The 26,518-nt window shown below is 45.8% G+C and overlaps 1 protein-coding gene across 1 annotated transcript; it reads left to right on the top strand.

The window, feature by feature from the left end:
• The first annotated feature begins 1,513 nt into the window (after positions 1-1,513).
• LOC130291180 (tetratricopeptide repeat protein 9B-like) lies at positions 1,514-26,518 on the top strand. The gene is made up of 3 exons (XM_056539676.1): positions 1,514-1,950; positions 8,967-9,149; positions 25,861-26,518. The coding sequence occupies exons 1-3, from the start codon at positions 1,587-1,589 to the stop codon at positions 25,953-25,955; spliced, it is 642 nt and encodes a 213-aa protein (XP_056395651.1). The 5' UTR covers positions 1,514-1,586; the 3' UTR covers positions 25,956-26,518.

Below are 26,518 nucleotides of genomic sequence, written 5' to 3'. Positions count from 1 at the left end.
ACTATGGGTCAGGTCACCAGAGGATCCGCAGCATAAAATACGCTGAAGATCCGTTGTGTGACCCTACCCTTAGGGTACTTTCACTGGGGTGGTATCTACTACAAGTTTCCCACTGTGGATTTTTTGCAGTGGAAAATCCACAGTGGATTACATTGACTTCAAAGGGGTCTGCTGCGGAATATTCACTGTGGCTAAATCCTGCAGCAGGAAACTCCGGCCGTTTGAACGTACAGCAGAGTCACATTGTTTTTAATGGGATTCTGCTGCACCATGCCCACGGTGAAATTTCCGAGGCGGAAACATCTGCCTGTGGAAATTCCGATTCCGGACTCCGCAGAAACAATTGACATGTCAATTCTTTCTGCAGAATCCGCTCCTAAAAACATTGTTATCTATGGAGACGGTACAAGTGCCAACCTGTTGTGCCAGTGCCTGTAGCCTGCGGAATGTCCATCTGGAAATTTTCCAGGGGGGGGGGGGGGGGGGGGGGGGGGAGCGTGGGGGGCATTCTGCCCTGTGAACATACCCTCAGTGTGTATTGACATGTGGCAGATATGCTGCAGATTCCTGGGGGGAGCGTGGGGGGCATTCTGCCCTGTGAACATACCCTCAGTGTATATTCACATGTGGCAGATATGCTGCAGATTCCCGGGGGGAGCGTGGGGGCATTCTGCCCTGTGAACATACCCTCAGTGTATATTCACATGTGGCAGATATGCTGCAGATTCCCGGGGGGAGCGTGGGGGGCATTCTGCCCTGTGAACATACCCTCAGTGTATATTCACATGTGGCAGATATGCTGCAGATTCCCGGGGGGAGCGTGGGGGGCATTCTGCCCTGTGAACATACCCTCAGTGTGTATTGACATGTGGCAGATATGCTGCAGATTCCCGGGGGGAGCGTGGGGGGCGTTCTGCCCTGTGAACATACCCTCAGTGTATATTCACATGTGGCAGATATGCTGCAGATTCCCGGGGGGAGCGTGGGGGGCATTCTGCCCTGTGAACATACCCTCAGTGTATATTCACATGTGGCAGATATGCTGCAGATTCCCGGGGGGAGCGTGGGGGGCATTCTGCCCTGTGAACATACCCTCAGTGTGTACTCACATGTGGCAGATATGCTGCAGATTCCCCATTGAAATGGATTGAGAAAATCTGCAACAAATCAGCTTCATATCTGCCACATGTAGACGTATCCTAATAGTCAGATATACCTGACAACCAACTTATTTTTCTCATAAAGTTAGTCGACTTATCTGCTCGGATTTGCTTGTTGATAGATATTTGGGATTTATTTATTTTTATTTATTTTTTTAATTATTCATTGTTCAACTTTTCGCAGTTCCACCCTGCGTGTAAACTGCTGCAGAACATGTTGGTGCTATAGGAATAAAGATGACTATTAAAATCCGGTCTAGTCCAGACGTGTGTATTGGGAATTATTGACTTCGATGAATACTCAAGGGGTTAAGAAGAGATGGCTCAGCTGTGTGGTACCCAGAATGCAGTGGGGGATGGACTGCTTGAGCTCGTTCTCTACTCCTCCTCCTCCTGCATCCTCAGCATCTCTGCCGTTCATCCCTTATGCATAGAACGTACATACAGAGGGAAAAGGCGCTGGGATACCCCCAGCATGGACCCCCACCCGTGAGGGCAATGGGAGACCAGACCGGTGTGGGTGGTGGGAGAGTGCCGGCCAACCCTGAGCCCGAGATGGAGGCCAGGATCCAAAAAGCGGTGGAGTTCAAGACTGAAGGCAACCGATGCTACAAGGACAAAAAATTCCGGGATGCTATAGGCAAGTACCACCGGGCCCTGCTGGTGCTGAAGGGTGTCCATGAAGACGGGGAGGAGAGGAAGGCCAATGGCGGAGGTGGCACAAGGTTGACGGAGGCTCAGAAGGTGCGGGTGGAGGCCACGGAGATCGAGTGTTACGACAGCCTGACTGGTAGGTGGTGGAGGCTCGGATGAGGGATGCAGCTGTGGAGGGAGGGGGAGGAGGACTCACTGATGTGGAAGTGACAGAGATTAACCCTGTGAATTGGGACATGGAGGGGGGGGGGGCTGCATGCTGGTTAACCTTTTGTGCGCAAGAAGGGGCTTCAAAAATTCTATAAAAATAAATAACGCACGCTCGACCTCACGGTCTTTGTCGGTGGGAAGGATGAAGAAGGTGTTTGGTGGCTCCATACTGTCACCCAATGAAGGACCAGGCTCCACCATAGCTATTTGCTGTCTAACCCTGCAGCAGGAGGGGCCCAATCCATGTCAGGGCCCCGTGACTGTGTCACCCCGCAGGGGGCGGAACAGGCTCCATAGCTTCCTTCTGTATCTGTGTGACATGAAAACTGCGACCAAGAACCTTCCATTCGCACTATGGAGGGCTCATACATAGAGAGGGCAAACGTAACCTGAACTTCATTTCAATATCTGTAGACATTTTCCAATCCCACTAAAAGTTGGAAATGAAAAAGAATCTTTGGTAAAGTAATGTTGTTGACTTGATTTTGGTCCAGGAATTTCTAGAAAAGCTGGGTGAAAACCAAAATTGGTTTGACTGAGGTGGTCTCCCGACTTTTCTGGACTCCTGAATGGCAATTTCTGTACAGTTATATAGCATAGCTGAATACCTAGGCCAGTGTTTCCCAACCAGTGTGCCTCCTGCTGTTACAAAACTACAACTCCCAGTATGGCCGGACAGCCTTCGGCTGTCCGGCCATGCTGGGAGTTGTAGTTTTGCAACAGCTGGAGGCACGCTGGTTGGGAAACATTGGCCAAGGCAAACCTTCCTTTTAGCCTTCGGCTATCCGGGCATGCTAGGAGTTGTAGTTTTGCAACAGCTGGAGGCACACTGGTTGGGAAACACTGGCCAAGGCAAACCTTCCTTTTAGCCTTCAGCTGTCTGGGCATGCTGGGAGTTGTAGTTTGCAACAGCTGGAGGCACCTTAGTTGGAAAACACTGGCCAAGGCAAACTTTCCTTTTAGCCTTCAGCTGTCTGGGCATGCTGGGAGTTGTAGTTTTGCAACAGCTGGAGTCACTCTGGTTGGGAAACACTAGCCAAGGCAAATCTTCCTGTTAGCCTTCGGCTGTCTGGGCATGCTGGGAGTTGTAGTTTTGCAACAGCTGGAGGCATGCTGGTTGGGAAACACTAGCCAAGGCAAATCTTCCTTTCAGCCTTCGGCTGTCCGGGCATGCTGGGAGTTGTAATTTTGCAACAGCTGGAGGCACACTGGTTGGGAAACACTGGCCAAGGCAAACCTTCCTTTTAGCCTTCAGCTGTCTGGGCATGCTGGGAGTTGTAGTTTTGCAACAGCTGGAGTCACTCTGGTTGGGAAACACTAGCCAAGGCGAATCTTTCTGTTAGCTTTCGGCTGTCTGGGCATGCTGGGAGTTGTAGTTTTGCAACAGCTGGACGCACGCTGGTTGGGAATCACTGGCCCAGGCAAACCTTTCTTCCAAGTTTCTAAAAAAGCTGGAAAACCACCTGTTTGATGGCTGTATTAATCATCTATTGGTTGTCATACAGTCCTCAAATATTAACATCCCTCTATTGCCCTAATATTTCCCCTATTCTGCTCAACCAACAGCATTAAACGGTCTGCAGATAATACTGCCCAAATAAGCACCATTTAGTCCCTGAACAAAATGACCCTTCACTACTGCCATGGCCTTTAAATAATATTACCCAACAAAATAAAAGTGCCATACACCGCCTAAATAGGACTGCTATATAACAGTATTAGCCATAGTGGTGGTCTAATAAATCCACCATGTCACTTCTTCTACTATTATAATGTCTGCCAACACAGTAGTATGGTGCCGCACTACACACATCAGCCGATATGAAGAGTAGGCATTTTCACCGATGAAATTCATGCTGCCCTGTACATACATACAGTGGGGCAAAAAAGTATTTAGGCAGCCACCAATTGGGCACGTTCTCCCACTTAAAAAGATGAGACACCTGTAATTATCATCATAGATATACCTCAACTATGAGAGACAGAATGAGAAAAAAAATACATAAAATCACATTGTCTGATTTTTAAAGAATTTATTTGCAAATTATAGTGGAAAATAAGTATTTGGTCAATTACAAAAGTTGATCTCAATACTTTGTTATTTACCCTTTGTTGGCAATGACAGAGGTCAAACGTTTTCTGTAAGTCTTCACAAGGTTTTCACATACTGTTGCAGGTATTTTGGCCCATTCCTCCATGCAGATCTCCTCTAGAGCAGTGATGTTCTGGGGCTGTCATTGGGAAACACAGACTTTCAACTCCCTCCAAAGGTTTTCTATGGGGTTGAGATCTGGAGACTGGCTAGGCCACTCCAGGACCTTGAAATGCTTCTTATGAAGCCACTCCTTCGTTGCCCGGGCAATGTGTTTGGGATCATTGTCAAGCTCCAAGACCCAGCCATGTCTCATCTTCAATGCCTTTGCTGATAGAAGGAGGCTTTCACTCAAAATCTTATGATACATGACCCCATTCATTCTTTCCTTTACACGGATCAGTCGTCCTGGTCCCTTTGCTGAATAACAGCCCCAAAGCATGATGTTTCCACCCCATTCTTCACAGTAGGTCTGGTGTTCTTTGGATGCAACTCAGCATTCTTTCTCCTACAAACACAAGTTGAGTTTTTACCAAAAAGTTCTACTTTGGTTTCATCTGACCATATGACATTCTTCCAATACTCTTCTGGATCATTCAAATGCTCTCTAGCAAACTTCAGACGGGCCCGGACATGTACTGGCTTAACCTCTTAAGGACCCATGACGTATGCATACGTCATGAGTCCCGGTCCTGCGATATAACGCGGGGTCACACGGTGACCCCGCATCATATTGCGGCGGGCCCGGCGTCATAGTGAAGCCGGGACCCGCCTCTAATAGCGCGCGGCACTGATCGCTGTGCCGCGCGCTATTAACCCTTTAGCCGCGCGCTCAAAGCTGAGCCGCGCGGCTAAAAACGAAAGTAAAAGTGCCCGGCTAGCTCAGGGAGCTGTTCGGGATCGCCGCGGTATAATCGCGGCATCCCGAACCGCTGTAGCACAGGAGGAGGTCTTCTTACCTTCTCCTGTGCTGTCCGATCGCCGAATGAATGCTTCAAGCCTGAGATCCAGGCTTGAGCATTCAATCGCCGAAAACCCTGATTGATCCATTCCTATGGAGATGGATCAATCAGAGTAAAAGATCAGTTAATGCAATGTTATAGCCCCTTATAGGAGCTATAATATTGCATTAAAAAAGTGTAAAAAAATCGTTAACCATTTCAATTATCCCTTCCCCTAATAAAAGTTTGAATCACCCGGCATTTCCAAAAATAAAAAAAACATTGGCCCTCATTTACTATTCTAAACCCGACCTCTTTTGTCGGGTTTTTGTGTCGCATCTTTGTCTGCGCCATGTCGCAGACATCATGCGCCAGTCTGCGACAGGATGCGACATTTTTTCCCGACAGACCCGATGTGGATTCTCCCAAACCCGAAAAAGGGGCGTAACCCGAGATTTCTGAGCTTTCCCACGTATTTATAAAGGTTTCCAACCCGAATTTGTTGAGTTGTTGTGGATTTTTTCCCGACAGCTCAGAGGAGTTGGAAACCAAAACCAACAAAACGCACGTGCGACAAAAAGGATGCGACATAATGATAAATACCAGGGGGAAAAAGCAGTCGGGTAAGAAAGCAACATAGACTTACAACCCGATTTTCTTAGTAAATGAGGGCCATTATGTAAATAATAATAAAAATAAACATATGTGGTATCGCCGCGTGCGTAAATGTCCAAATTATAAAAATATACCGCTTTTTAAACCGCTCGTTCAATGGCGTACGCGCAAAAAAATTCCAAAGTCCAAAATAGTGCATTTTTGATCACTTTTTATACCACAAAAAAGTGAATAAAAAGTGATCAAAAAGTCTGATCAGAACAAAAATCATACTGCTAAAAACTTCAGATGACGGCGCAAAAAATGAGTCCTAAAAGCGCCCTGAACACAGAAAAATAAAAAAGTTATAGGGGTCAAAAGATTACCATTTTAAACGTATAAATTTTCCTGCATGTATTCATGATTTTTTTTGGAAGTGATACAAATTCAAACCTATATAAGTAGGGTATCATTTTAATTGTATGGACCTACAGAATAAAGATAAGGTATCATTTTTGACAAAAAATGTACTGCGTAAAAACAGAAGTCCCCAAAACTTACAAAATAGTGTTTTTTCATCAATTTTGTCGCACATTGATTTTTTTTCCCGTTTCACCGTAGATTTTTGTGTAAAATGACTAATGTCATTACAAAGTAGAATTAGTGACGCAAAAATTAAGCCATTATATATAATTTTAGGTGAAAATTTTTAAGAGTTATGATTTTTTAAAGTTAAGGAGGAAAAATTGAAAATGAAAAAACGGAAAAAGCCCGGGTCCTTAAGGAGTTAAGCAGGGGGACACGTCTGGCACTGCATGATTTGAGTCCCTGGAGGCATAGTGTGTTACTGATGGTAAACACTTACATTGATGTGATCTAAGGTGATACAAGGTGCTCAATTCCAAGTGCAGTTGTGCACCTACGTTGGAGTGGAGGACCTGCACCTATGGATGGTAGCCTTTGTTACTGTGGTCCCAGCTCTCTGCAGGTCATTCACTAGGTCCCCCCATGTGGTTCTGGGATTTTTGCTCACTGTTCTTGTGATCATTTTTACACCACGGGGTGAGATCTTGTGTGGAGCCCCAGATCGAGGGAGATTATCAGTGGTCTTGTATGTCTTCCATTTTCTAATAATTGACGGCCGCCACGCCCCCTGCCATAGCCTTGTATTGAGGGGGCGGGTATGGTGTCACGAGGGGTCGGGGCCGTGAAATCCCCATCCTCCGGCCCCTGCATCGCCAGTCATCAGGCACGGAGCGAAGTTCAATCCGCGCACAAGATGAACGAGGTTCACAGTGGCAGGCCCCCTGCGATCAGACATCTTATCCCCTATCCTTTGGATAGGGGATAAGATGTCTAGGAGCGGAGTACCCCTTTAAATACTGATCAAAATATTATTATGTGTAAACTCAGCCTAAGGGTACATTCACACGCTCGTACTTCAGGAAATCCAATGCAAGTTCCATTACCATTCTTTTCAAGGAGTCCGCTGGCAATCTGCAAATCTACTACTTTAGCAGACTGTCTGCAGGCCCATACAAGTAAATAGTAGCATAACAGAAGGAAATCCACTGCTAAGTGCGAGTGTGTGAATGTACCCCAAGGATAGGGTCATGTGCCATGCCATGTCAGTGATGGCGATACTCCTTTATGCAGAAGGTTTTTCAGCATTAAAGGGGACCCGTCCATCACCTGATTATTACTTCCATTATTAAAATTAAGTTCACGCCCATCTGACTGATTCCCTGAATTGTCCGACAAACTATAAACCCTCATATCTCAGGAACAGAAGGGGTATCAAAAATCTTTAAAAATGTGTATGATCAGGGCACCCTAAGTCATTTAATCCAATCTCATCTGATTTTTTGGGGTTGGCCACAGGTCCTCTTTAAGGACCAAAGAAATCAGTGAAAGTCAGTTTTGCCCCATAGACATCAAACAAAATGTAGCACAATCTTATAATGTATACCTCATCCTGGCACTCAGGGCTCTCAGCTATAATGCTTCTGTGGTAGCGGGGTGTGTGGTGCAGGGCAGATGTTGTTACCCTAGGGGCAGATGGAATTAACCCCTTGTATTTGTTACTCAAGGGAGTGGTTTAGCCTATAACTACCTGAAGGTATACCGCTAGATACTGGGCTAGGCACGGGGGCAATAATGACTCTGACGCCAAGTTACGGACAACGGTAGCTTTACTGAGGGCAGACAGTTGGTAAAGTCTATACAGTTCAGCCAGGGTCCAAGGAGGTGACCAGTGACGCAGAGACCTTAAGTGCTTGCTGGGACTTGTAGCAGGACTGGACAATTGAATGCAGACCACACTGACTTGACAGATGACAGGGACTGACTTGACTTTTGACTTGACTCATAAAGCTGTGACTTTATCTTACTTGAATTGATGGTGGCTGAAGGACTTGACTTTGAGGCCTCCAACACTCTGGACACACACACAAGGCACGACTGACCTCAGCAAAGACTTGTAAGGAAAGAGAGAGAAGCTCCACCCAGGGGCTTATATGGGGGAGACTAGCAGAGAGCCCATAGGTCACTCTTGGGATCACCTGGTCACTGGTTACTCCTGGGTAACAGTCACATGACATATCACATGATATAACTCTTAAAGCAACATTACATTTTATAACCCTTTACATGGTAAAACATATTAACAATGGGGAAACAAGTGCAGGGGGCCTTGGGGACACTGAAGGAGGCTGCCTGACAGGACAGGAGCACGGGGTAACACCTCCCGTACTAGGCCGCCACACTTCCTCATTTCTAGTTCTGACCTACTCATATATGAAAGAAAAATCTTATGGACCCCTTAAGCATCAGGCACCCTCAACACCCCCTATATTTATCCCCTATAAGGGACAGGGATGCAGTTACAGGCACCTCTGCATATGGGCTAAGACTATCTTGTATCCAGTAAATACTTTCCACCATGACTACCCTTATACCCTCCTAGAGATCTGGATGCATTACTTACTGATCATATCGTACTTAACTCTATATAAGGTAAAAATTGGAGAAGGGTTTCCCTATATTCCCCGCAGGTTTACAGGGGCCCTATACGTTGACACTGGTTATGTTACAACACTGTATCAGGCTGAAGGAGTAGACTCCATAAAATATCTCCATTTAGATAATAGGTCTACCATGGATGCCGTGGTTTCTCTCTCCCTCCTGCCCATCATACTATTTTCTCTGCCCTATTCTCTGTTGCATTAAGACTTAATTAATAATATAAGTTAATAATAATAATAATAAATATAAGTTAATAATAATTCTTTGTTCACTGGAAATTGCTTCCCACAGCCTGTTTGCTGCAATCCGAGCTGGTAAACTACGAGCGGGTGAAGGAATATTGTCTGAAGGTGCTTGAGAAACAAAACAGCAACTTTAAAGCCACATATCGAGCCGGAATCGCCTTCTACCACTTGGGAGACTATGGCAATGCTCTGCTCTATCTCAAGGAAGCTCGAAGCCGGGAGCCTACAGGTATGTAAACTGTTATTGATATCATGGCCTGTTCTATGGCAGTCCTTGGGGATGTCGACACATGGCACTTTTTTGTATCAGACAACAATTGATCTCGACAAATAAGACCCATAATGAGTGGTCGGAATATTACCTGATGTGTCTACGGTGACAAAATGTTCTAGAATTGTTTAACAACTGGTTGAGTATTTTCCATTTAGTGCACTTTAAGGCTAGTTTCAGACTATGGAATTCCGCTTGCTAAAATGTATAATGTAGTGAATGGGTTTTCGTTCACAAATTCACACTTCGGAATTTGTGAAGCGAAATTTGTGAACGGAAAATCCTCTTTCCGCCTGGAGAATGGCGTTGCTCTTTCTTCAGGTGGAAATACTTGTGGAACACATTGCAGTCTATTGGAGACTGTGGTGTCCGCGCGGTCGCACTCGGAATCTCTGGGCGGAAATTTTCAAATCCATTGGCTCCAGAAAGTTAAATTACTTGTATTTAAAAATCTCAACCCTTCCACTACTTATCAGCTGCTGTATACTACAGATATACTACAGAGAAATTTGTGAAGTTCTTTCCAGTCTGACAACAATGCTCTCTACTGACCCCTCTGTCCGTGTCAGGAACTGTCCAGAGCAGATGAGGTTTTCTATAGGGATTTGCTTCTGCTCTGGACAGTTCCTGACACAGACAGAGGTGTCAGCAGAGAGCATTGTTGTCAGACTGAAAAGAACTTCACAATTTTCTACTGGAAGGGTTAAGATTTTTTTATAGAAGTAATTTACAAATCTACATAACTTTCTGTCACCATTTGATTTGAAAACATTTGTTTTCCCCTTTTAAGCAAACCTCCAGCAAATCAACTTTTGGCCCATGACTGTCCTCACTAAGCTGCAGCTGAAGCCTGTGCTGACCACGGTCACTTCACCACTGAGCAACACTGGTTTCAGCCTCCTAGCAAAGAGCATACTGTCAGTGGCGTACCAAGGGGGGGGGGGCAACTCACAAGAGGGGTGCCATGAGGGGTGACACCCTGCCGTGCCCCCGACTGTGTCACTCACTGTTTCTGTGAGCTCGATCTGCAGTGCAGATGGAGCTCACAGAAACTATGTGAAATAATACTGTTATACCCACCCAATCGTGCCCCCCTGCTGGACTCCGAAGGGGTTAACATGTGGCTGGAGTCAATCTGTCACTGTCACTGATACGTGACGCCGAGGGGTGTGTGGGTGGAATGTGTCGGACGTCAGACGGCTGCGCTGACGTCTATTACGTCAGCTGTCAGGACTGGTCCCAGGCATACCTGTTCAGTGAAGCGCGCTAAGGAACGAGCAGGACGGTCAGGGACAGCAGGGGTGAGTGGTGCATGCTGCTGGGAGAGCCAAGGAGGGATAGAGGGGAGAGGGAGGGGGGAGAGGAGAGGAGAGGAGGGAGAAGAGAGGAGAGGAGGGAGGGGGGAGAAGAGAGGAGAGGAGGGAGGGGGGAGAAGAGAGGAGAGGGGGGGGGTATGGTGTTATTATTGTTGTTTGAGAGACTGACATGAGGCAGACATGTGGCACAGTAATGTGGGAGTTGGGGTGGGGGGTGATGAGGCATTACTGTGTCTCATGTCTTCATCACCCCCCTCCCATTACTGTGTCTCATGTCTTTATCACCCCCCATTACTGTGTCTCATGTCTTCTTCACCCCCCATTACTGTGCATCATATCTTCATCACCCCCCCTCCCATTACTGTGTCTCATGTCTTCATCACCCCCCCATTACTGTGCATCATATCTTCATCACCCCCCCTCCCATTACTGTGTCTCATGTCTTCATCACCCCCCCATTACTGTGCATCATATCTTCATCACCCCCCTCCCATTACTGTGTCTCATGTCTTCATCACCCCCCCATTACTGTGCATCATATCTTCATCACCCCCTCCATTACTGTGCGTCATGTCTTCATCACCCCCCCTCCCATTACTGTGTCTCATGTCTTCATCACCCCCCCCCATTACTGTGCATCATATCTTCATCACCCCCCCTCCCATTACTGTCTCATGTCTTCATCACCCCCCCATTACTGTGCATCATATCTTCATCACCCCCCCTCCCATTACTGTGTCTCATGTCTTCATCACCCCCCCATTACTGTGTCTCATGTCTTCATCACCCCCATTACTGTGTCTCATGTCTTCATCACCCCCCATTACTGTGCATCATATCTTCATCACCCCCCTCCCATTACTGTGTCTCATGTCTTCATCACCCACCCATTACTGTGCATCATATCTTCATCACCCCCTCCCATTAATGTGTCTCATGTCTTCATCACCCCCCCCCCCATTACTGTGCATCATATCTTCATCACCCCCCCCCTCCCATTACTGTGTCTCATGTCTTCATCACCCCCCCCCCCATTACTGTGCATCATATCTTCATCACCCCCCCTCCCATTACTGTGTCTCATGTCTTCATCACCCCCCCTCCCATTACTGTGCATCATGTCTTCATCACCCACCCCCCTCCAACCATCCCATTACTGTTCCTTCCTCATGTCTGCATCATCACTGTTTTTATAGGCTACCTGTCCAAACTGTGGCCCTCCAAATGTTGCAAGACTACAACTCCCAGCATGCCTCCAGCATGCCTAGACAGCCATTAGCTGTCTGGACAGGCTGGGATTTGTAGTTTTGCAACATCTGGAGGTCCACAGTTTGGACATCACTACATATGTGGTAGCATTATGTTCATAGGGTACAGTGATTGGTAGTATTATATTTATAGGGTACAGTGTGTGGTAGTATTATATTAAGAGGGTGCAGTGTGTGGTATTGTATTCAGAGAGTACAGTGTATGGTATTATTATATTCATAGGGTACAGGGTGTGGTGGTATTATATTCAGAGGGTACAGGGTGTGGTATTATATTCAGAGGGTACAGTGTGTGGTATTATTATATTCATAGGGTACAGTGTGTGGTAATATTATATTCAGAGGGTACAGTGTGTGGTATTATTATATTCATAGGGTACAGTGTGTGGTATTATTATATTCATAGGGTACAGTGTGTGGTATTGTATTCAGAGGGTACAGTGTGTGGTATTATTATATTCAGAGGGTACAGTGTGTGGTATTGTTATATTCAGAGGGTACAGTGTGTGGTAGTATTATATTCAGAGGGTGCAGTGTGTGGTATTGTATTCAGAGGGTACAGTGTGTGGTATTATTATATTCATAGGGTACAGGGTGTGGTAGTATTATATTCAGAGGGTACAGGTTGTGGTATTATATTCAGAGGGTACAGTGTGTGGCATTATTATATTCATAGGGTACAGTGTGTGGTAATATTATATTCAGAGGGTACAGTGTGTGGTATTGTTATATTCAGAGGGTACAGTGTGTGGTAGTATTATATTCAGAAGGTGCAGTGTGTGGTATTGTATTCAGAGGGTACAGTGTGTGGTATTATTATATTCATAGGGTACAGGGTGTGGTAGTATTATATTCAGAGGGTACAGGGTGTGGTATTATATTCAGAGGGTACAGTGTGTGGTATTATTATATTCATAGGGTACAGTGTGTGGTAATATTATATTCAGAGGGTACAGTGTGTGGTATTATTATATTCATAGGGTACAGTGTGTGGTATTATTATATTCATAGGGTACAGTGTGTGGTAATATTATATTCAGAGGGTACAGTGTGTGGTATTTTTTATTTTATTTTTTCAACAATGTTTTATTGCATTTCAACAAACCGTATACAATAAAATAAGATACATCTGCACGTGGTAAGATATATTATAGAAGTAATAACAATATGGTAAGAGTTATTGATAACAACATCGCTCCAAAAGCGTTTACTAGTCCCCATTTATCTAAACCTGTCCCCGTGAATACCCTCGATTATAACAGAGAACCGAAATCAGTAATAGCTCAAAATGACAATAGTTCTGGTCCTCCAAACAGGGTGATGGATAGGCCATATTCGGTTCATCCTGAGCGTTATCTCATAAGGTAGACGTCCACATAAACTCACAGTCACCTGTAGTTCCTAATGAGACACATCTTCCTACAGTGCTGGTACACCCCCCTCCCCCTACAATGGTACCCGGTATTTGCACATATAGAGACATGGATATCTTAACAATAAACCCATCAGTATATATATGGGGGCCTTTACCCCCTAGACAACAGTGGAACTCTCACCACTTGTTCAGAAACTCCGGATTGTGCTGCCTACGACGTAAGGCACATGAATGATAAGAACAGCAGATATAGGTAAGTATAGAAAGGAAATAAAGAGAAAAAGTAGGGTCAGAAATAGGATAGAAAGCACAAATAGAAAGATGAACATATAGACAAAGACAAAGAAGAAGAAACCTCCCGCGCTGGACTCCCCCCCCCCCCCCCTCACCCACTAATCAACTCACAAAACACCCAGCGAGCCTGCAAGACTGGCCGTACAATACCACGAGGAGTCAACAAACTCCTTCATCAATCTATGTAGCTCACTGGGTGCATATGCATACTCCATAAATCTCCTCCAGGTCTTAAAAAATCTTGTAGCTTTCTTCTCAGTATCACGTAGGGTATCCAATCGTTCCACGAATAATAGGTCCTTCATGACCTCTACCACTTGCCCACACGTAGGAGGTTCCTTCTGTAACCACTGTCGCAATAAACTTTTGACCGTGGCTAGCAACATGAGATGTACACCCTTAGATGCCACTACTGGACCCTCCGCACCTCCCGATAGGGAAAGGGGAATATAGTGAAATATCATCGCCAATGGGGACAGAGGAACCTCCACACCCCAAATCGTCTTGATGAGAGATTGCACCTCACCCGATAGTGATTCCAATCTCGGGCATTTCCACAGTGCATGAAGTAAATCGGCCTTAGGAAGATCACACTTAGGGCAACTCCTAAGATAGTGTGCTGGGGCATCCGCATATGAAAAGTTAAATGCATACGTCGCTTTATGTAAAATACGAAAATGCATTTTCCTCCACCTTTCACTCACTATGGATTTTCTGACGTGTTGTAACCCAACCAATAACTTGGCCCTCGCATCATTAATGTCCAATTCCTCTCCCCATGAATTGAAAAGTGATTCTCCCAGTACATGTAGCGTCGTCTGTTAAGAGTAAGATACAAATCAGATAGAGACAGTCTACCCCTAGCCGGACCCAAGTGAGTGATGAAGACCGCCTCCCTGGAAAGATATTCTTTACTCCTGGGAAGGCCCCTGACATAGGATCGTGCTGTCATATAGTGCAAGAAATGCCCCGGAGGCAGATTACGTAAGGTATCCCATTCCCATATGGCCCCGTCCTCCCCAGAAAACATCTGATGCACACTATGCAGCCCCTTAGCCTTCCAGAACTGAGCAAAGTGATCATCAGTTCCCCGTGAAAACAGCGTGGAGTTCCAGAGAGGTAAGAAGCTCGACAAGATATAAGGTAAGCCATAAATTTTCCTGGTCGCTTTCCATGCGGCTATTGTATCTTTCAACAATAGGTTACATTTAATATGGGACGGGAGTGACGCATAGGGCACATGCAGCAAGGCCTTTAGATCCCAAGGTTCCGCAAGCGCGTTTTCCAACATCGTATTAGAGAACCAGGTGGCATCCAGACACCAGTCCCTAGCATGTCGCATGAGAGCAGCAAGATTATACAGGCGTAAATCAGGTAATTGAATTCCTCCATCATGCAGAGGCAGGCACAATTTTTTAAAGGCAATCCGAGGTCTTCTGCCATTCCACAAGAAGGCCGTGAATGCCGATTGCAATGCGGCTACATCTGAATGACGGAGCAACAATGGTATCATCTGTAAGGGGTAGAGCAATCTACCAAAGCTCACCATTTTGAGGAGATGTGCCCTACCAAACAGAGATAGCGGTAAAGCCTGCCACCTGGTCAGTTCCTGGGTGATACGTTTGAAGAGAGGAGCGTAATTCAGGGTGTACAAGGAAGAAGGTGTGGTGCCAACCTTGATCCCCAAGTAAGTGATGGATTTGGGCGCGACCTCCACCCCCAGCTCTCGAGAAGTGCAATGCGGTCCTTGGCTTAGATAGAGCAACTGGCATTTAGAAGCATTCACCTTGTAACCTGAGTAGCGGCCAAAAGTAGTCAGAGCATCCAGGACATCATGTAATTGTGAATTAGGAGATCCCATAAACAATAGCATGTCGTCTACAAAACACGCTAACTTCACCTCCACACTTCCTACCCCTATACAGTGATGACCTCTTTAAGTGAACTGCCAATGGTTCCAAAGCTAAATCAAACAATAGTGGGGAAAGAGGGCACCCCTGGCGGGTCCCCTTCTGCAGGCTAATACTATCAGATAAAAAACCTGGCGTATATATTCTAGATCTAGGGTCAGAGTATAAAGCAGTAAGGAACGTTCTAAAGGCACCCCTCACCCCAAACTTGTCCAGGACACTATCCAGCCACGCCCAGCTGACCTTATCAAATGCCTTTTCCGCATCAATGGCCAAAAGGCCGGACGGGTCTGGACAGTGTGTGGTATTATATTCAGAGGGTACAGTGTGTGGTATTATATTTATAGGGTACAGTGTGTGGTATTATTATATTCAGAGGGTACAGTGTGTGGTAGTATTATATTCAGAGGGTACAGTGTGTGGTAGTATTATATTCAGAGGGTGCAGTGTGTGGTATTATATTTATAGGGTACAGTATGTGGTATTATTATATTCAGAGGGTACAGTGTGTGATAGTATTATATTCAGAGGGTGCAGTGTGTGGTATTATATTCAGAGGGTACAGTGTGTGGTATTATTATATTCAGAGGGTACAGTGTGTGATAGTATTATATTCAGAGGGTGCAGTGTGTGGTATTATATTCAGAGGGTACAGTGTGTGGTATTATTATATTCAGAGGGTACAGTGTGTGGTAGTATTATATTCAGAGGGTACAGTGTGTGGTAGTATTATATTCAGAGGGTGCAGTGTGTGGTATTATATTTATAGGGTACAGTGTGTGGTATTATTATATTCAGAGGGTACAGTGTGTGATAGTATTATATTCAGAGGGTGCAGTGTGTGGTATTATATTCAGAGGGTACAGTGTGTGGTAGTATTATATTCAGAGGGTACAATGTGTGGTAGTATTATATTCAGAGGGTACAGTGTGTGGTAGTATTATATTTAGAGGGTGCAGTGTGTGGTATTATATTTATAGGGTACAGGGTGTGGTCATATTATATTCAGAGGGTACAGTGTGTGGTATTATATTCAGAGGGTACAGTGTGTGGCATTATTATATTCAGAGGGTACAGTGTGGGGTAGTATATTCAGAAGGTGGAGTGTGTGGTATTATATTCAAAGGGTACAGTGGGTGGTATTATTATATTCAGAGGGTACAGTGTGTGGTATTATATTCAGAGGGTACAGTTTGTGGTATTATTATATTCAGAGGGTACAGTGTGGGGTAGTATTATATTCAGAGGCTGCAGTGTGTGGTATTATATTCAGAGGGTACAGTGGGTGGTATTATTATATTCAGAGGGTGCAGTGTGTGGTATTATATTCAGAGGGTACAGTGGGTGGCATTATATTCAGAGGGTGCAGTGTGTGGTATTATATTCAGAGGGTACAGTGGGTGGTATTAAATTCAGAGGGTGCAGTGTGTGGTATTATATTCAGAGGGTACAGTGAGTGGTATTATTATATTCAGAGGGTGCAATGTGTGGTAGTATTATATACAGAGGGTACAGTGTGGTAATATTATATCCAGAGGGTACAGTGTGTGGTATTATTATATTCATAGGGTACAGTGTGTGGTAGTATTATATTCATAGGGTACAATGTGTGGTAGTATTATGTTAAAAGGGGACCGTGTATGGTAGTGTTATATTCAGAGAGCACAGTGTGTGACAGTATTATATTCAGAGAGAGCAGTGTCTGGCAGGATTATAATAATAATTGTTTTTCACATAGAGGATCAGAATGCGCTGAAGTAGGGGGTGTAATTAAGGGGGGGGAGGGAGGGGGTGTAATTAGAGGGGGGGGGGTGCCAAACAAAGGGTCCGCCCCGGGTGCCAAATGCTCTAGGTCCGCCCCTGCATACTGTAAAGAGAAATACTGCAATACTAAGTCTTGGCAGTTGTAGCATTTTTTATGCCACTCCGCTCATACTAGTACTAATATAGTAGTAGTAATAGTAGTATTTAATATGCAGTATGCCAGATGGCTCATACTAGTACGGTACTGATTGGTGGTCAAGTTGCCAGGGTCAGCAGAATCTTCAGATGTAGCCTTTTGGAGGACGGTTGTGCATCTCCAGAATGTTGGCGTTCAGGTAATGGATACTTTTTGAGAAATGTGTTTTATGTGATGGGTCATTAATGGGGTACTCCGCCAAAAATCATCTTATCCCATATCCAAAGGACAGGTGATAATATGTCTAATCGCGGAGGTCCCGCCGCTGGGGACCCCCTGATCTCCGGCTTCCCAGTCATCCATGCATGGTGCCAACTCCACTCTGTGCCGGATGACTGATGACTACAGCCACCACGCCCCCTCCATCAGCACTGCATAATGCTTATTTTCCCTTTGTGGTGGTGCTGCAGAAAGACCAAAGTACTGACTGCCAAATTCTTTTCACAGACAACATAAAAGTGCTGGGAATCCGAGTACTAGGACACTTTGGAGGAATTTATCATTAGCGCCGATAGAAATTGATTTTTCCCAATAGAAAACCTGCTGCGCCAAGTGCTGTTGCTGCACAAAATTTATTGGGGGAGATTTATCAAAACCTGTCAATAGGAAAAGTTGCTGAGTTGCCCATAGCAACCAATCAGATCGCTTCTTTCATTTTTAACAAGGCCTCTGCAAAATGAAAGAAGCGACCTGATTGGTTCCTATGGGCAACTGGGCAACTTTTCCTCTGCACGGGTTTTGATGAATCTCCCCCATTATGTGGCACATGTCACTTCATAAACTTGCACAAATGGAAGGAAGCCCCTGGATTGGAAAAAAGGGTGAAAAACTCACACACATTCCTACGTCACTGGAGTACATTTCCGCCAAAAAACATTTTTGTGCAAGTGATAAATTTAGCATACCAACCAATGCATCTGCCAACTATGCCACCTTGAAGAGCACAACTAGAGAAATGACAAAGCCACATATAAATAGCCCAAAATTTAAGTGGTACTCCACTGGAAAAAAATTTTTTTTAAATCAACTGGTGCCAGAAAGTTAAATACACTGCTCAAAAAAGGGAACACTAAGATAACACATCCTAGATCTGAATGAATGAACTAATCGTATGAAATACTTTCGTCTTTACATAGTTGAATGTGCTAACAACAAAATCACACAAAAATTATCAATGGAAATCAAATGTATCAACCCATGGAGGTCTGGATATGGAGTCACACTCAAAATCACAGTGGAAAACCCCACTACAGGCTGATCCAACTTTATGTAATGTCCTTAAAAGAAGTCACAATGAGGCTCAGTAGTGTGTGTGGCCTCCACGTGCCCGTATGACCTCCCTACAATGCCTGGGCATGCTCCTGATGAGGTGGGGGATGGTCTTCTGAGGGATGTCCTCCCAGACCTGGACTAAAGCATCCGCCAACTCCTGGACAGTCTGTGGTGCAACGTTGCGTTGGTGGATGGAGCGAGACATGATGTCCCAGATGTGCTCAATCGGATTCAGGTCTGGGGAACGGGCGGGCCAGTCCATAGCATCAATGCCTTCCTCATGCAGGAACTGCTGACATACTCCAGCCCCATGAGGTCTAGCATTGTCTTGCATTAGGAGGAACCCAGGGCCAACCGCACCAGCATATGGTCTCACAAGGGGTCTGAGGATCTCATCTCGGTACCTAATGGCAGTCAGGCTACCTCTGGCAAGCACATGGAGGGCTTTGTGACCTCCAATGCCACCCCACACCATTACTGACCCACCGCCAAACCAGTCATGCTGGAGAATGTTGCAGGAAGCAGAACGTTCTCCACGGGTCTCCAGACTCTGTCACGTCTGTCACATGTGCTCAGTGTGAACCTGCTTTCATCTGTGAAGAGCACAGGGCGCCAGTGGCGAATTTGCCAATCTTGGTGTTCTCTGGCAAATGCCAAATTTCCTGCACGGTGTTGGGCTGCACCCTCATGGAGTCTGTTTCTGACCGTTTGAGTGGACACATGCACATTTGTGGCCTGCTGGAGGTCATTTTGCAGGGCTCTGGCAGTACTCCTCCTGCTCCTCCTTGCACAAAGGCAGAGGTAGCTGTCCTGCTGCTGGGTTGTTGCCCTCCTACGGCCTCCTCCACGTCTCCTGATGTACTGGCCTGTCTCCTGGTAGCGCCTCCATGCTCTGGACACTAAGCTGACAGACACAGCAAGCCTTCTTGCCACAGCTCGCATTGATGTGCTATCCTGGATGAGCTGCACTACCTGAGCCACTTGTGTGGGTTGTAGACTCAGTCTCATGCTACCACTAGAGTGAAAGCACTGCCAGCATTCAAAAGTGACCAAAACATCAGCCAGGAAGCATAGGAACTGAGAAGTGGTCTGTGGTCACCACCTGCAGTACCACTCCTTTATTGGCGGTGTCTTGCTAATTGTCTATAATTTCCACCTGTTGTCTGTTCCATTTGCACAACAGCATGTGAAATTGATTGTCAATCAGTGTTCTTCCTGAGTGGACAGTGTGATTTCACAGAAGGGTCATTGACTTGGAGTTACATTGTGTTGTTTGAGTGTTCCCTTTATTTTTTTTGAGCAGTGTATTTACTACTATTTAGTCCAACATGCTGGGAGTTGTAGTTTTCGTTTGGGGCAGCTGCTGAGCCACAGGCTGTATCAGGGCATGCTGGGAGTTGTAGTTGGTAACTAACTGCAACTCTCAAATTTAATTATAAAAAGCGATCAAAAAGTCACATGATAACAAAAATGGTTCTGTTAAAAACTACAGATCGGGGCACAAAAAGTGAGTCCTCATACAGCCCCATATAAGGAGAAATAAAAATAAAAAGTTATAGGGGGTCAAAATAGGACAAAATTTCCCCCTCATGTGTATCCTGTAATGCCACATATAGATATAATTAATTATGCAAATTAGCATGGCCAGTATCTTTTTGTAAGAAAGGTGGCAACCCTACCTATAGGGGTATTGCTTCATTATACAGGGGCATACACTCATAGGGAAGGGGTGCAATGTGCCCCCAAAATATTGTCACAACAGTCTGGCAAAAAACTAAGAGGTTAGTGAAAAAGTTAGACAGAAGAGTTTAAACATATGGCACAGAATGAGTCCCTGTGATCAGAGGCATAACTTGTACCCTGTGGGCCCCTATGCAAATTCTGTAACAGGGCCCCGCCATCTAATGTACCATGTACCATTTATAAAACTGCTGTATTTCTATGTGCAAAGGGGCCTTGGAACCCATTGCTAGTTCGATATACCCTTTAGGTACTGACTTTGATACAGTGATCCCTCAACTTACAATGGCCTCAACATACAATAGTTTCAACATACAATAGTCTTTTCTGGACCATTGTAAGTTGAAACCAGACTCAACATACAATGTACGGACAGTCCAGATCTGTGAAACGTGTCACAACTGGAAGAACTGACCAATCAGAATGGGCAATTTACTGGTAAAACCCCTGTATTACTGAAGTGTATGCACTGACTTGACTGGTGTCTGGTAGCACCCCCTACAGTACAGGGAGGTATTACATGTTCTGTACTCTTTACCTGTATTACTGAAGTGCATGCACTGACTGGCGTCTGGTAGCGCCCCCTACAGTACATGGAAGTATTACATGTTCTGTACTCTTTACCTGTACCAGGGTTAGCTGCTCCTTTGGACACCAGGTGAGGGCGGCTCCATGTAACTTTTTTTTAGGACACTGTGTGTTCTGTACAGCAGTGTTTTCAACCTTTTTTGTGCAAAGGCACACTTTTTTCATGAAAAAAATCACGAGGCACACCACCATTAGAAAATGTTAATGTTAACTCTGTGCCTATATCAGTATTTCCCAACCAGGGGGCCTTTAGCTGTTGCAAAACTACAATTCCCAGCGTGCCCGGACAGCCTTTGGCTGTCCGGGCATGCTGGGAATTGTAGTTTAGCAACAGCTGGAGGCACACTGGTTGGGAAACACTATGAAAAACAAAGAACAAATTCCTATGCACACTGCATATATCTTATCTTGCATATATCTTATTTTCCCCCACATTAGGTTGGCAGTATAGTTACCCGCACATTAGGTTGTAGTTCCCCAACATTAGGTTGTAGTTCCCCAACATTAGGTTGTAGTTCCCCCACATTAGGTCCAGTATAGTCCCCCACATTAGGTCCAGTATAGTTCCCACACATTAGGCCCAGTATAGTCCCCCCACATTAGGTGCAGTATAGTTCCCCCACATTAGGTGCAGTATAGTTCCCCCACATTAGGTGCTGTATAGTCCCCCCACATTAGGTGCAGTATAGCTCCCCCATATTAGGTGCAGTATAGTTCCCCCACATTAGGTGCTGTATAGTCCCCCCACATTAGGTGCAGTATAGTTTACCCCACATTAGGTGCAGTATAGTCCCCCACATTAGGTCCAGTATAGTCCCCCCACATTAGGTCCAGTATAGTTCCCCCACATTAGGTCCAGTATAGTTCCCCCCACATTAGGTGCAGTATAGTCCCCCCACATTAGGTCCAGTATAGTTCCCCCACATTAGGTGCAGTATAGTTCCCCCACATTAGGTGCAGTATAGTTCCCCCACATTAGGTGCAGTATAGTCCCCCCCACATTAGGTGCAGTATAGTCCCCCCACATTAGGTGCAGTATAGTTCCCCCACATTAGGTGCAGTATAGTCCCCCCACATTAGGTCCAGTATAGTTCCCCCACATTAGGTGCAGTATAGTTCCCCCACATTAGGTGCAGTAAAGTCCCCCCACATTAGGTGCAGTATAGTTCCCCACATTAGGTGCAGTATAGTTCCCCACATTAGGTGCAGTATAGTTCCCCACATTAGGTGCAGTATAGTTCCCCCACATTAGGTGCAGTATAGTTCCCCCCCCACATTAGGTGCAGTATAGTTCCCCCACATTAGGTGCAGTATAGTTCCCCCCCCCACATTAGGTGCAGTATAGTTCCCCCACATTAGGTGCAGTATAGTCCCCCCACATTAGGTGCAGTATCGTTCCCCCACAGACATACAGCCTTCAGCCATATACAGTGTATTACTGAAGGCTGTATGCCTGTGTACTGCCCCACTTCGGTGTTTCGAGCACTGCTCCTCCGGTCTGGCTATAGCAGTAGGTCCCGGGACCGGAGGAGCGGTGCTCGGAACACCGAAGGAGACGCGCCACTGGTAACACTTACCAAGTTGACAGCGCGTGTCCTCCTCGCTGCTCCATTCCTCCGCGATTGTTGCTATGGGCGCACGCATGGGACGTCAGTGACGTCCCTGCGTGCGCTACCTCCCGGCGGTCCCCGCGTTTTTAAAGTAAACGCGGGGCCGCAGGGACTTGATAGAGGCATCCCTGTGTCCCGAAACCAACTTTCGGGACACAGAGATGTCCCGCGGCAAAAACACCCGGCGGGTGTTTTTCCCACGGCACACCTTACACTATGTCACGGCACAGTGGTTGAAAAACACTGCTGTACAGGACCCGGAAGAAGCTCCTGTCCTCTACATAGACCAGTGTTTCCCAAGCAGGGTGCCCCCAGCTGTTGCAAATCTACAACTCCCAGCATGCCCGGACAGGCTTTGGCTGTCCGGGCATGCTGGGAGTTGTAGTTTTGCAACAGCTGGAGGCTCCCTGCTTGGGAAACACTGACATAGACAGTGATTTACAGCTTCCAGCAGCTCTTTCTTACTTTTATATGTATGATCTTGCTTTATCTATATTAGTTATCTACTTATTTTTCTTTAATTCTCACTTTTTCCTATTTTTGGATGACATTTTGGGGCTTCAGAACCAATTACCAGGTTTCCAAAGAGTTCTGGTCTCAACATACAATGGTTTCAACATACAATGGTCGTCCTGGAACCAATTACTATTGTAACTTGAGGGACCACTGTACAGTATTTCTTTACAGAGAACTATTCTCATATTAAAGTTTTTTCCGTCCAATCATGGTGCCACGTTGCATTAGTAACATTTTCAGACCCTTTTTCCACATGTTGTTATATTGAGGCCTTGACATCATAATGAGAATGTAAAAAAAAAAAAAAACATTTGAGACTTTTACAAATTTATTAAAAAAGGAAAACCTGAAATTTGGGATGGACATAAGTATTCAGACCCTTTGCTATGACATTTGAAGTTTAGCTCTGGCCTCCCATTTCTCTAGATAATCTCTGAGATGTTTCTCCACCTTGACCGGAGGCACCTGTGGTAAATTCAGCTGACTGTACAAGATTTGGAAAGGCACAGCCCTGTCAATATAAGGTCTAACAGCTGACAATGTATATCAGAGCAAGAACCAAGCCATGAGGGGGAATGAACTGCTTGTAGAGCTCAGAGGCAGGATTGTGTGAAGGCACAGATCCCCAAGTAGACTGGAGCCTGTAATTGCTGCCAAAGGTGCTTCAAGTATTGAGTCATGGGCTTCTGCAGAATTTTTTCCAGGGGGAGCATAACTTTATAGGACTATTCCACTACTTTCAAAGTGTGGTGAGCCACATGGGTGTAGCGGTGTAGGTGGATGGGGCAGATGGTATTAACCCCAGGGGCAAGGTGTTATTAACCCCTAATGTTCGTGACGCCAGAGTGGTTTTTGGGTATCGGGAACCGCGCAAACAATATCTCCGCTATCCCAATGGCTAGGCAGTGAAATGAGAGTCCACGACTAGGTTATGGTTTAACGGAGGCTTTACTGAGGTCAGACAGTTGTTATAGTCTCTACAGCTTGGTGTGAATCCCAGAGAGGTGGCCCGGAACACAGAAGGACCTCGCAGCTTGCTGGGACCAATTATACTTGCAATGGACTATAGATCATTGACTTTAGGCTTGACTGGACTGTAGGTAGCGACAGCAGACATAGACTTGACTTACTGGAAGTGACTGAAGATTTGAGGCCTTCCAGGTAGATGGGCACTAGCACTGAGACATCTGGTCTTGACCGTACCCCAGTAGAGAGAGAGACAGAGAATTGTAATGGCTGTCCCCTTATAAAGGGGGGGGGGGGCTGAGCCAATAGAAGCAGACATCTTGTCCCCCGGTACCAAGCACTTGGGGTGCAGTATATGAGGACTGGCGGTGCAGCACCTATAATGTTCCCCCAGGTAGCAGTCATCTCTGCTCTCAGCAAGGCAATGAGGGAGATTCATCAAAACCTGTCCAGAGGAAAAGTTGCTGAGTCTCTCATAGCAACCAATCAGATCGCTTCTTTCATTTTTGAAAAGGCATCTGAAAAACGAAAGAAGCGATCTGATTGGTTGCTATGGGCAACTCAGTGACTATTCCTCTGGACAAGTTTTGATAAACCTCTCCCAATGTTAGAGGAAGCCATTACTGCTCCCTGTCACAGGAGACTACACAGAAGCAGGGGGAGCCCTGAGCCCTCACGGCTTTTGGGTAAGAGCTGTTGAGGACTCCTTGCCCCCTGTTTGTGTCAACAATAAGTCAGTGAGCATTTTTACATTTTTCCCTCTTGCAATACGATCGCCCCCCCCCCACCCCACCCAAAAAAAAATACCCCTTCTCTTTCTACTTTATCATAATGGGGCATTGAGTGCAGAATGATGGGAGGAAACATGCTTATTTTATCACAATGGTGAAACATGACAAAATGTGAAAAAAGTGAAAGGCTCCGAAGACATTCTGAATGTGCTGTAATATGGCGGGGGCTCCATACATCCTGCGAGAGAAAAATGTGAAATATGAAGCGTTGTATGCACACACCCGGCTACAGGGAGAAAATGAGGACTTTTCGGTGGATGCGCATAGACAATTTCACTAAGTAGAACTTAAAGGGGTACTACGCCCCTAGACATCTTATCCCCTATCCAAAGGATAGGGGATAAGATGTCAGATCGCTTTGGTCCCGCTGCTGGGGAGCCCCGGGATCGCTGCTGCGGCACCCCGCTATCATTACAGCACAGAGCGAGTTAGCTCTGTGCGTAACGACGGGCAATACAGGGGACGGAGCAGCGTGATGTCATGGCTCCGCCCCTCGTGACATCACGGTCCGTCCACCTTAATGCAAGTCTATGACAGGGGGCGTGACGACCGCCACGCCGCCTCCCATAGACTTGTATTGAAAGGGGCGGGCTGTGACGTCACGAGAGGCGGAGCCGTGACGTAACAATGCTCCGGCCCCTGTATTGCCCTTCATTACGTGCAGAGCGAACTCGCTCTGTCCTGTAATGATAGCGCATTGCCGCAGCGGGGATCCCGGGGCTCCCCAGCAGTGGGACCGCGGCGATCTGACATCTTATCCCCTATCCTTTGGATAGGGGATAAGATGTCTAGGGGCGGAGTACCCCTTTAAAAGGGGTACTCCACTGCCCCAGTGCTCATTTTGTTCCGAATGTTGGGTGTGGCCTGCGGGGGTCGTGACATCATAGACACGGCCACTCGTGTTGTCATGCCATGCCCCCTCAATGCAAGTCTTTGGGAGGGGGCGTGGCTATTGCCACGCCCCCTCCCATAGACTTGCATTGAGGGGACGTGATGTCGCATTACGAACACTGTTGCAGTGGAGTACCCCTTTAAATGTGACTGTTCTTTTGTTTCCATCCAGACACCAACGTTCTTCGCTACATCCAGCTGACAGAAATGAAAGTGCAGAGGTCATACCAACGGGAACGGAAAGGATTTAAGGAGGTGATCGGATAGCCCAACGTTAGATCGACTCCTAAGCTTCACTAGACTTGTATGTTGAGATACTGTGAGGAAGAGCATGGTGGCTGATACTGAGCATTGCCCTGCGCGATCCTCCACAGTCATTCTCTTCATCAAGAGACCACACTATAGGAGAATAATGCAGCTCTGGCACTTTATATAAATTATTTAATGAAAAAGATTATTTTATAAATCTATTTGCCTTTTGACTACCTATAATGTGTCAATGCATGCATCAGGTGTTTATGTGTATGTGTGTGTTTTTATATGATGACGTGTATAGATAACACACACATATATATAGGACATATTCGTATTAGGACGGGTCATGCTCAGTAGCTCTGGAGGCAGCATGCTGATTTAAAGGAAGCCCCCAACCTCAGCTCTCATCCATGCCATATTGCATACAAGGATAGCCCCAATGACAGAGCGTCCCATAAGTTACTACAAGCAAACGGACTGCCTCAACTTCCACCCATGTAAATCGGAGACATTAAAGTAGTTATCAGGGAATTTTTATATATATATATATATATATATATATATATATCAACTGG

The sequence above is a fragment of the Hyla sarda genome, chromosome 9 (genome assembly GCF_029499605.1).
Source record: "Hyla sarda isolate aHylSar1 chromosome 9, aHylSar1.hap1, whole genome shotgun sequence".
Taxonomy (NCBI): domain Eukaryota; kingdom Metazoa; phylum Chordata; class Amphibia; order Anura; family Hylidae; genus Hyla; species Hyla sarda.
Note: the sequence above shows the minus strand (reverse complement) of the source record. Positions and strands in the feature narration are given on the sequence as shown.

Coding starts and splice junctions, on each gene's coding strand:
- LOC130291180 (XM_056539676.1), top strand. CDS start 1,587: ATGCATAGAACGTACATACAGAGGGAAAAGGCGCTGGGATACCCCCAG. Junction 1,951..8,966: donor GTGTTACGACAGCCTGACTG/GTAGGTGGTGGA, acceptor TGCTTCCCACAG/CCTGTTTGCTGCAATCCGAG. Junction 9,150..25,860: donor TCGAAGCCGGGAGCCTACAG/GTATGTAAACTG, acceptor GTTTCCATCCAG/ACACCAACGTTCTTCGCTAC.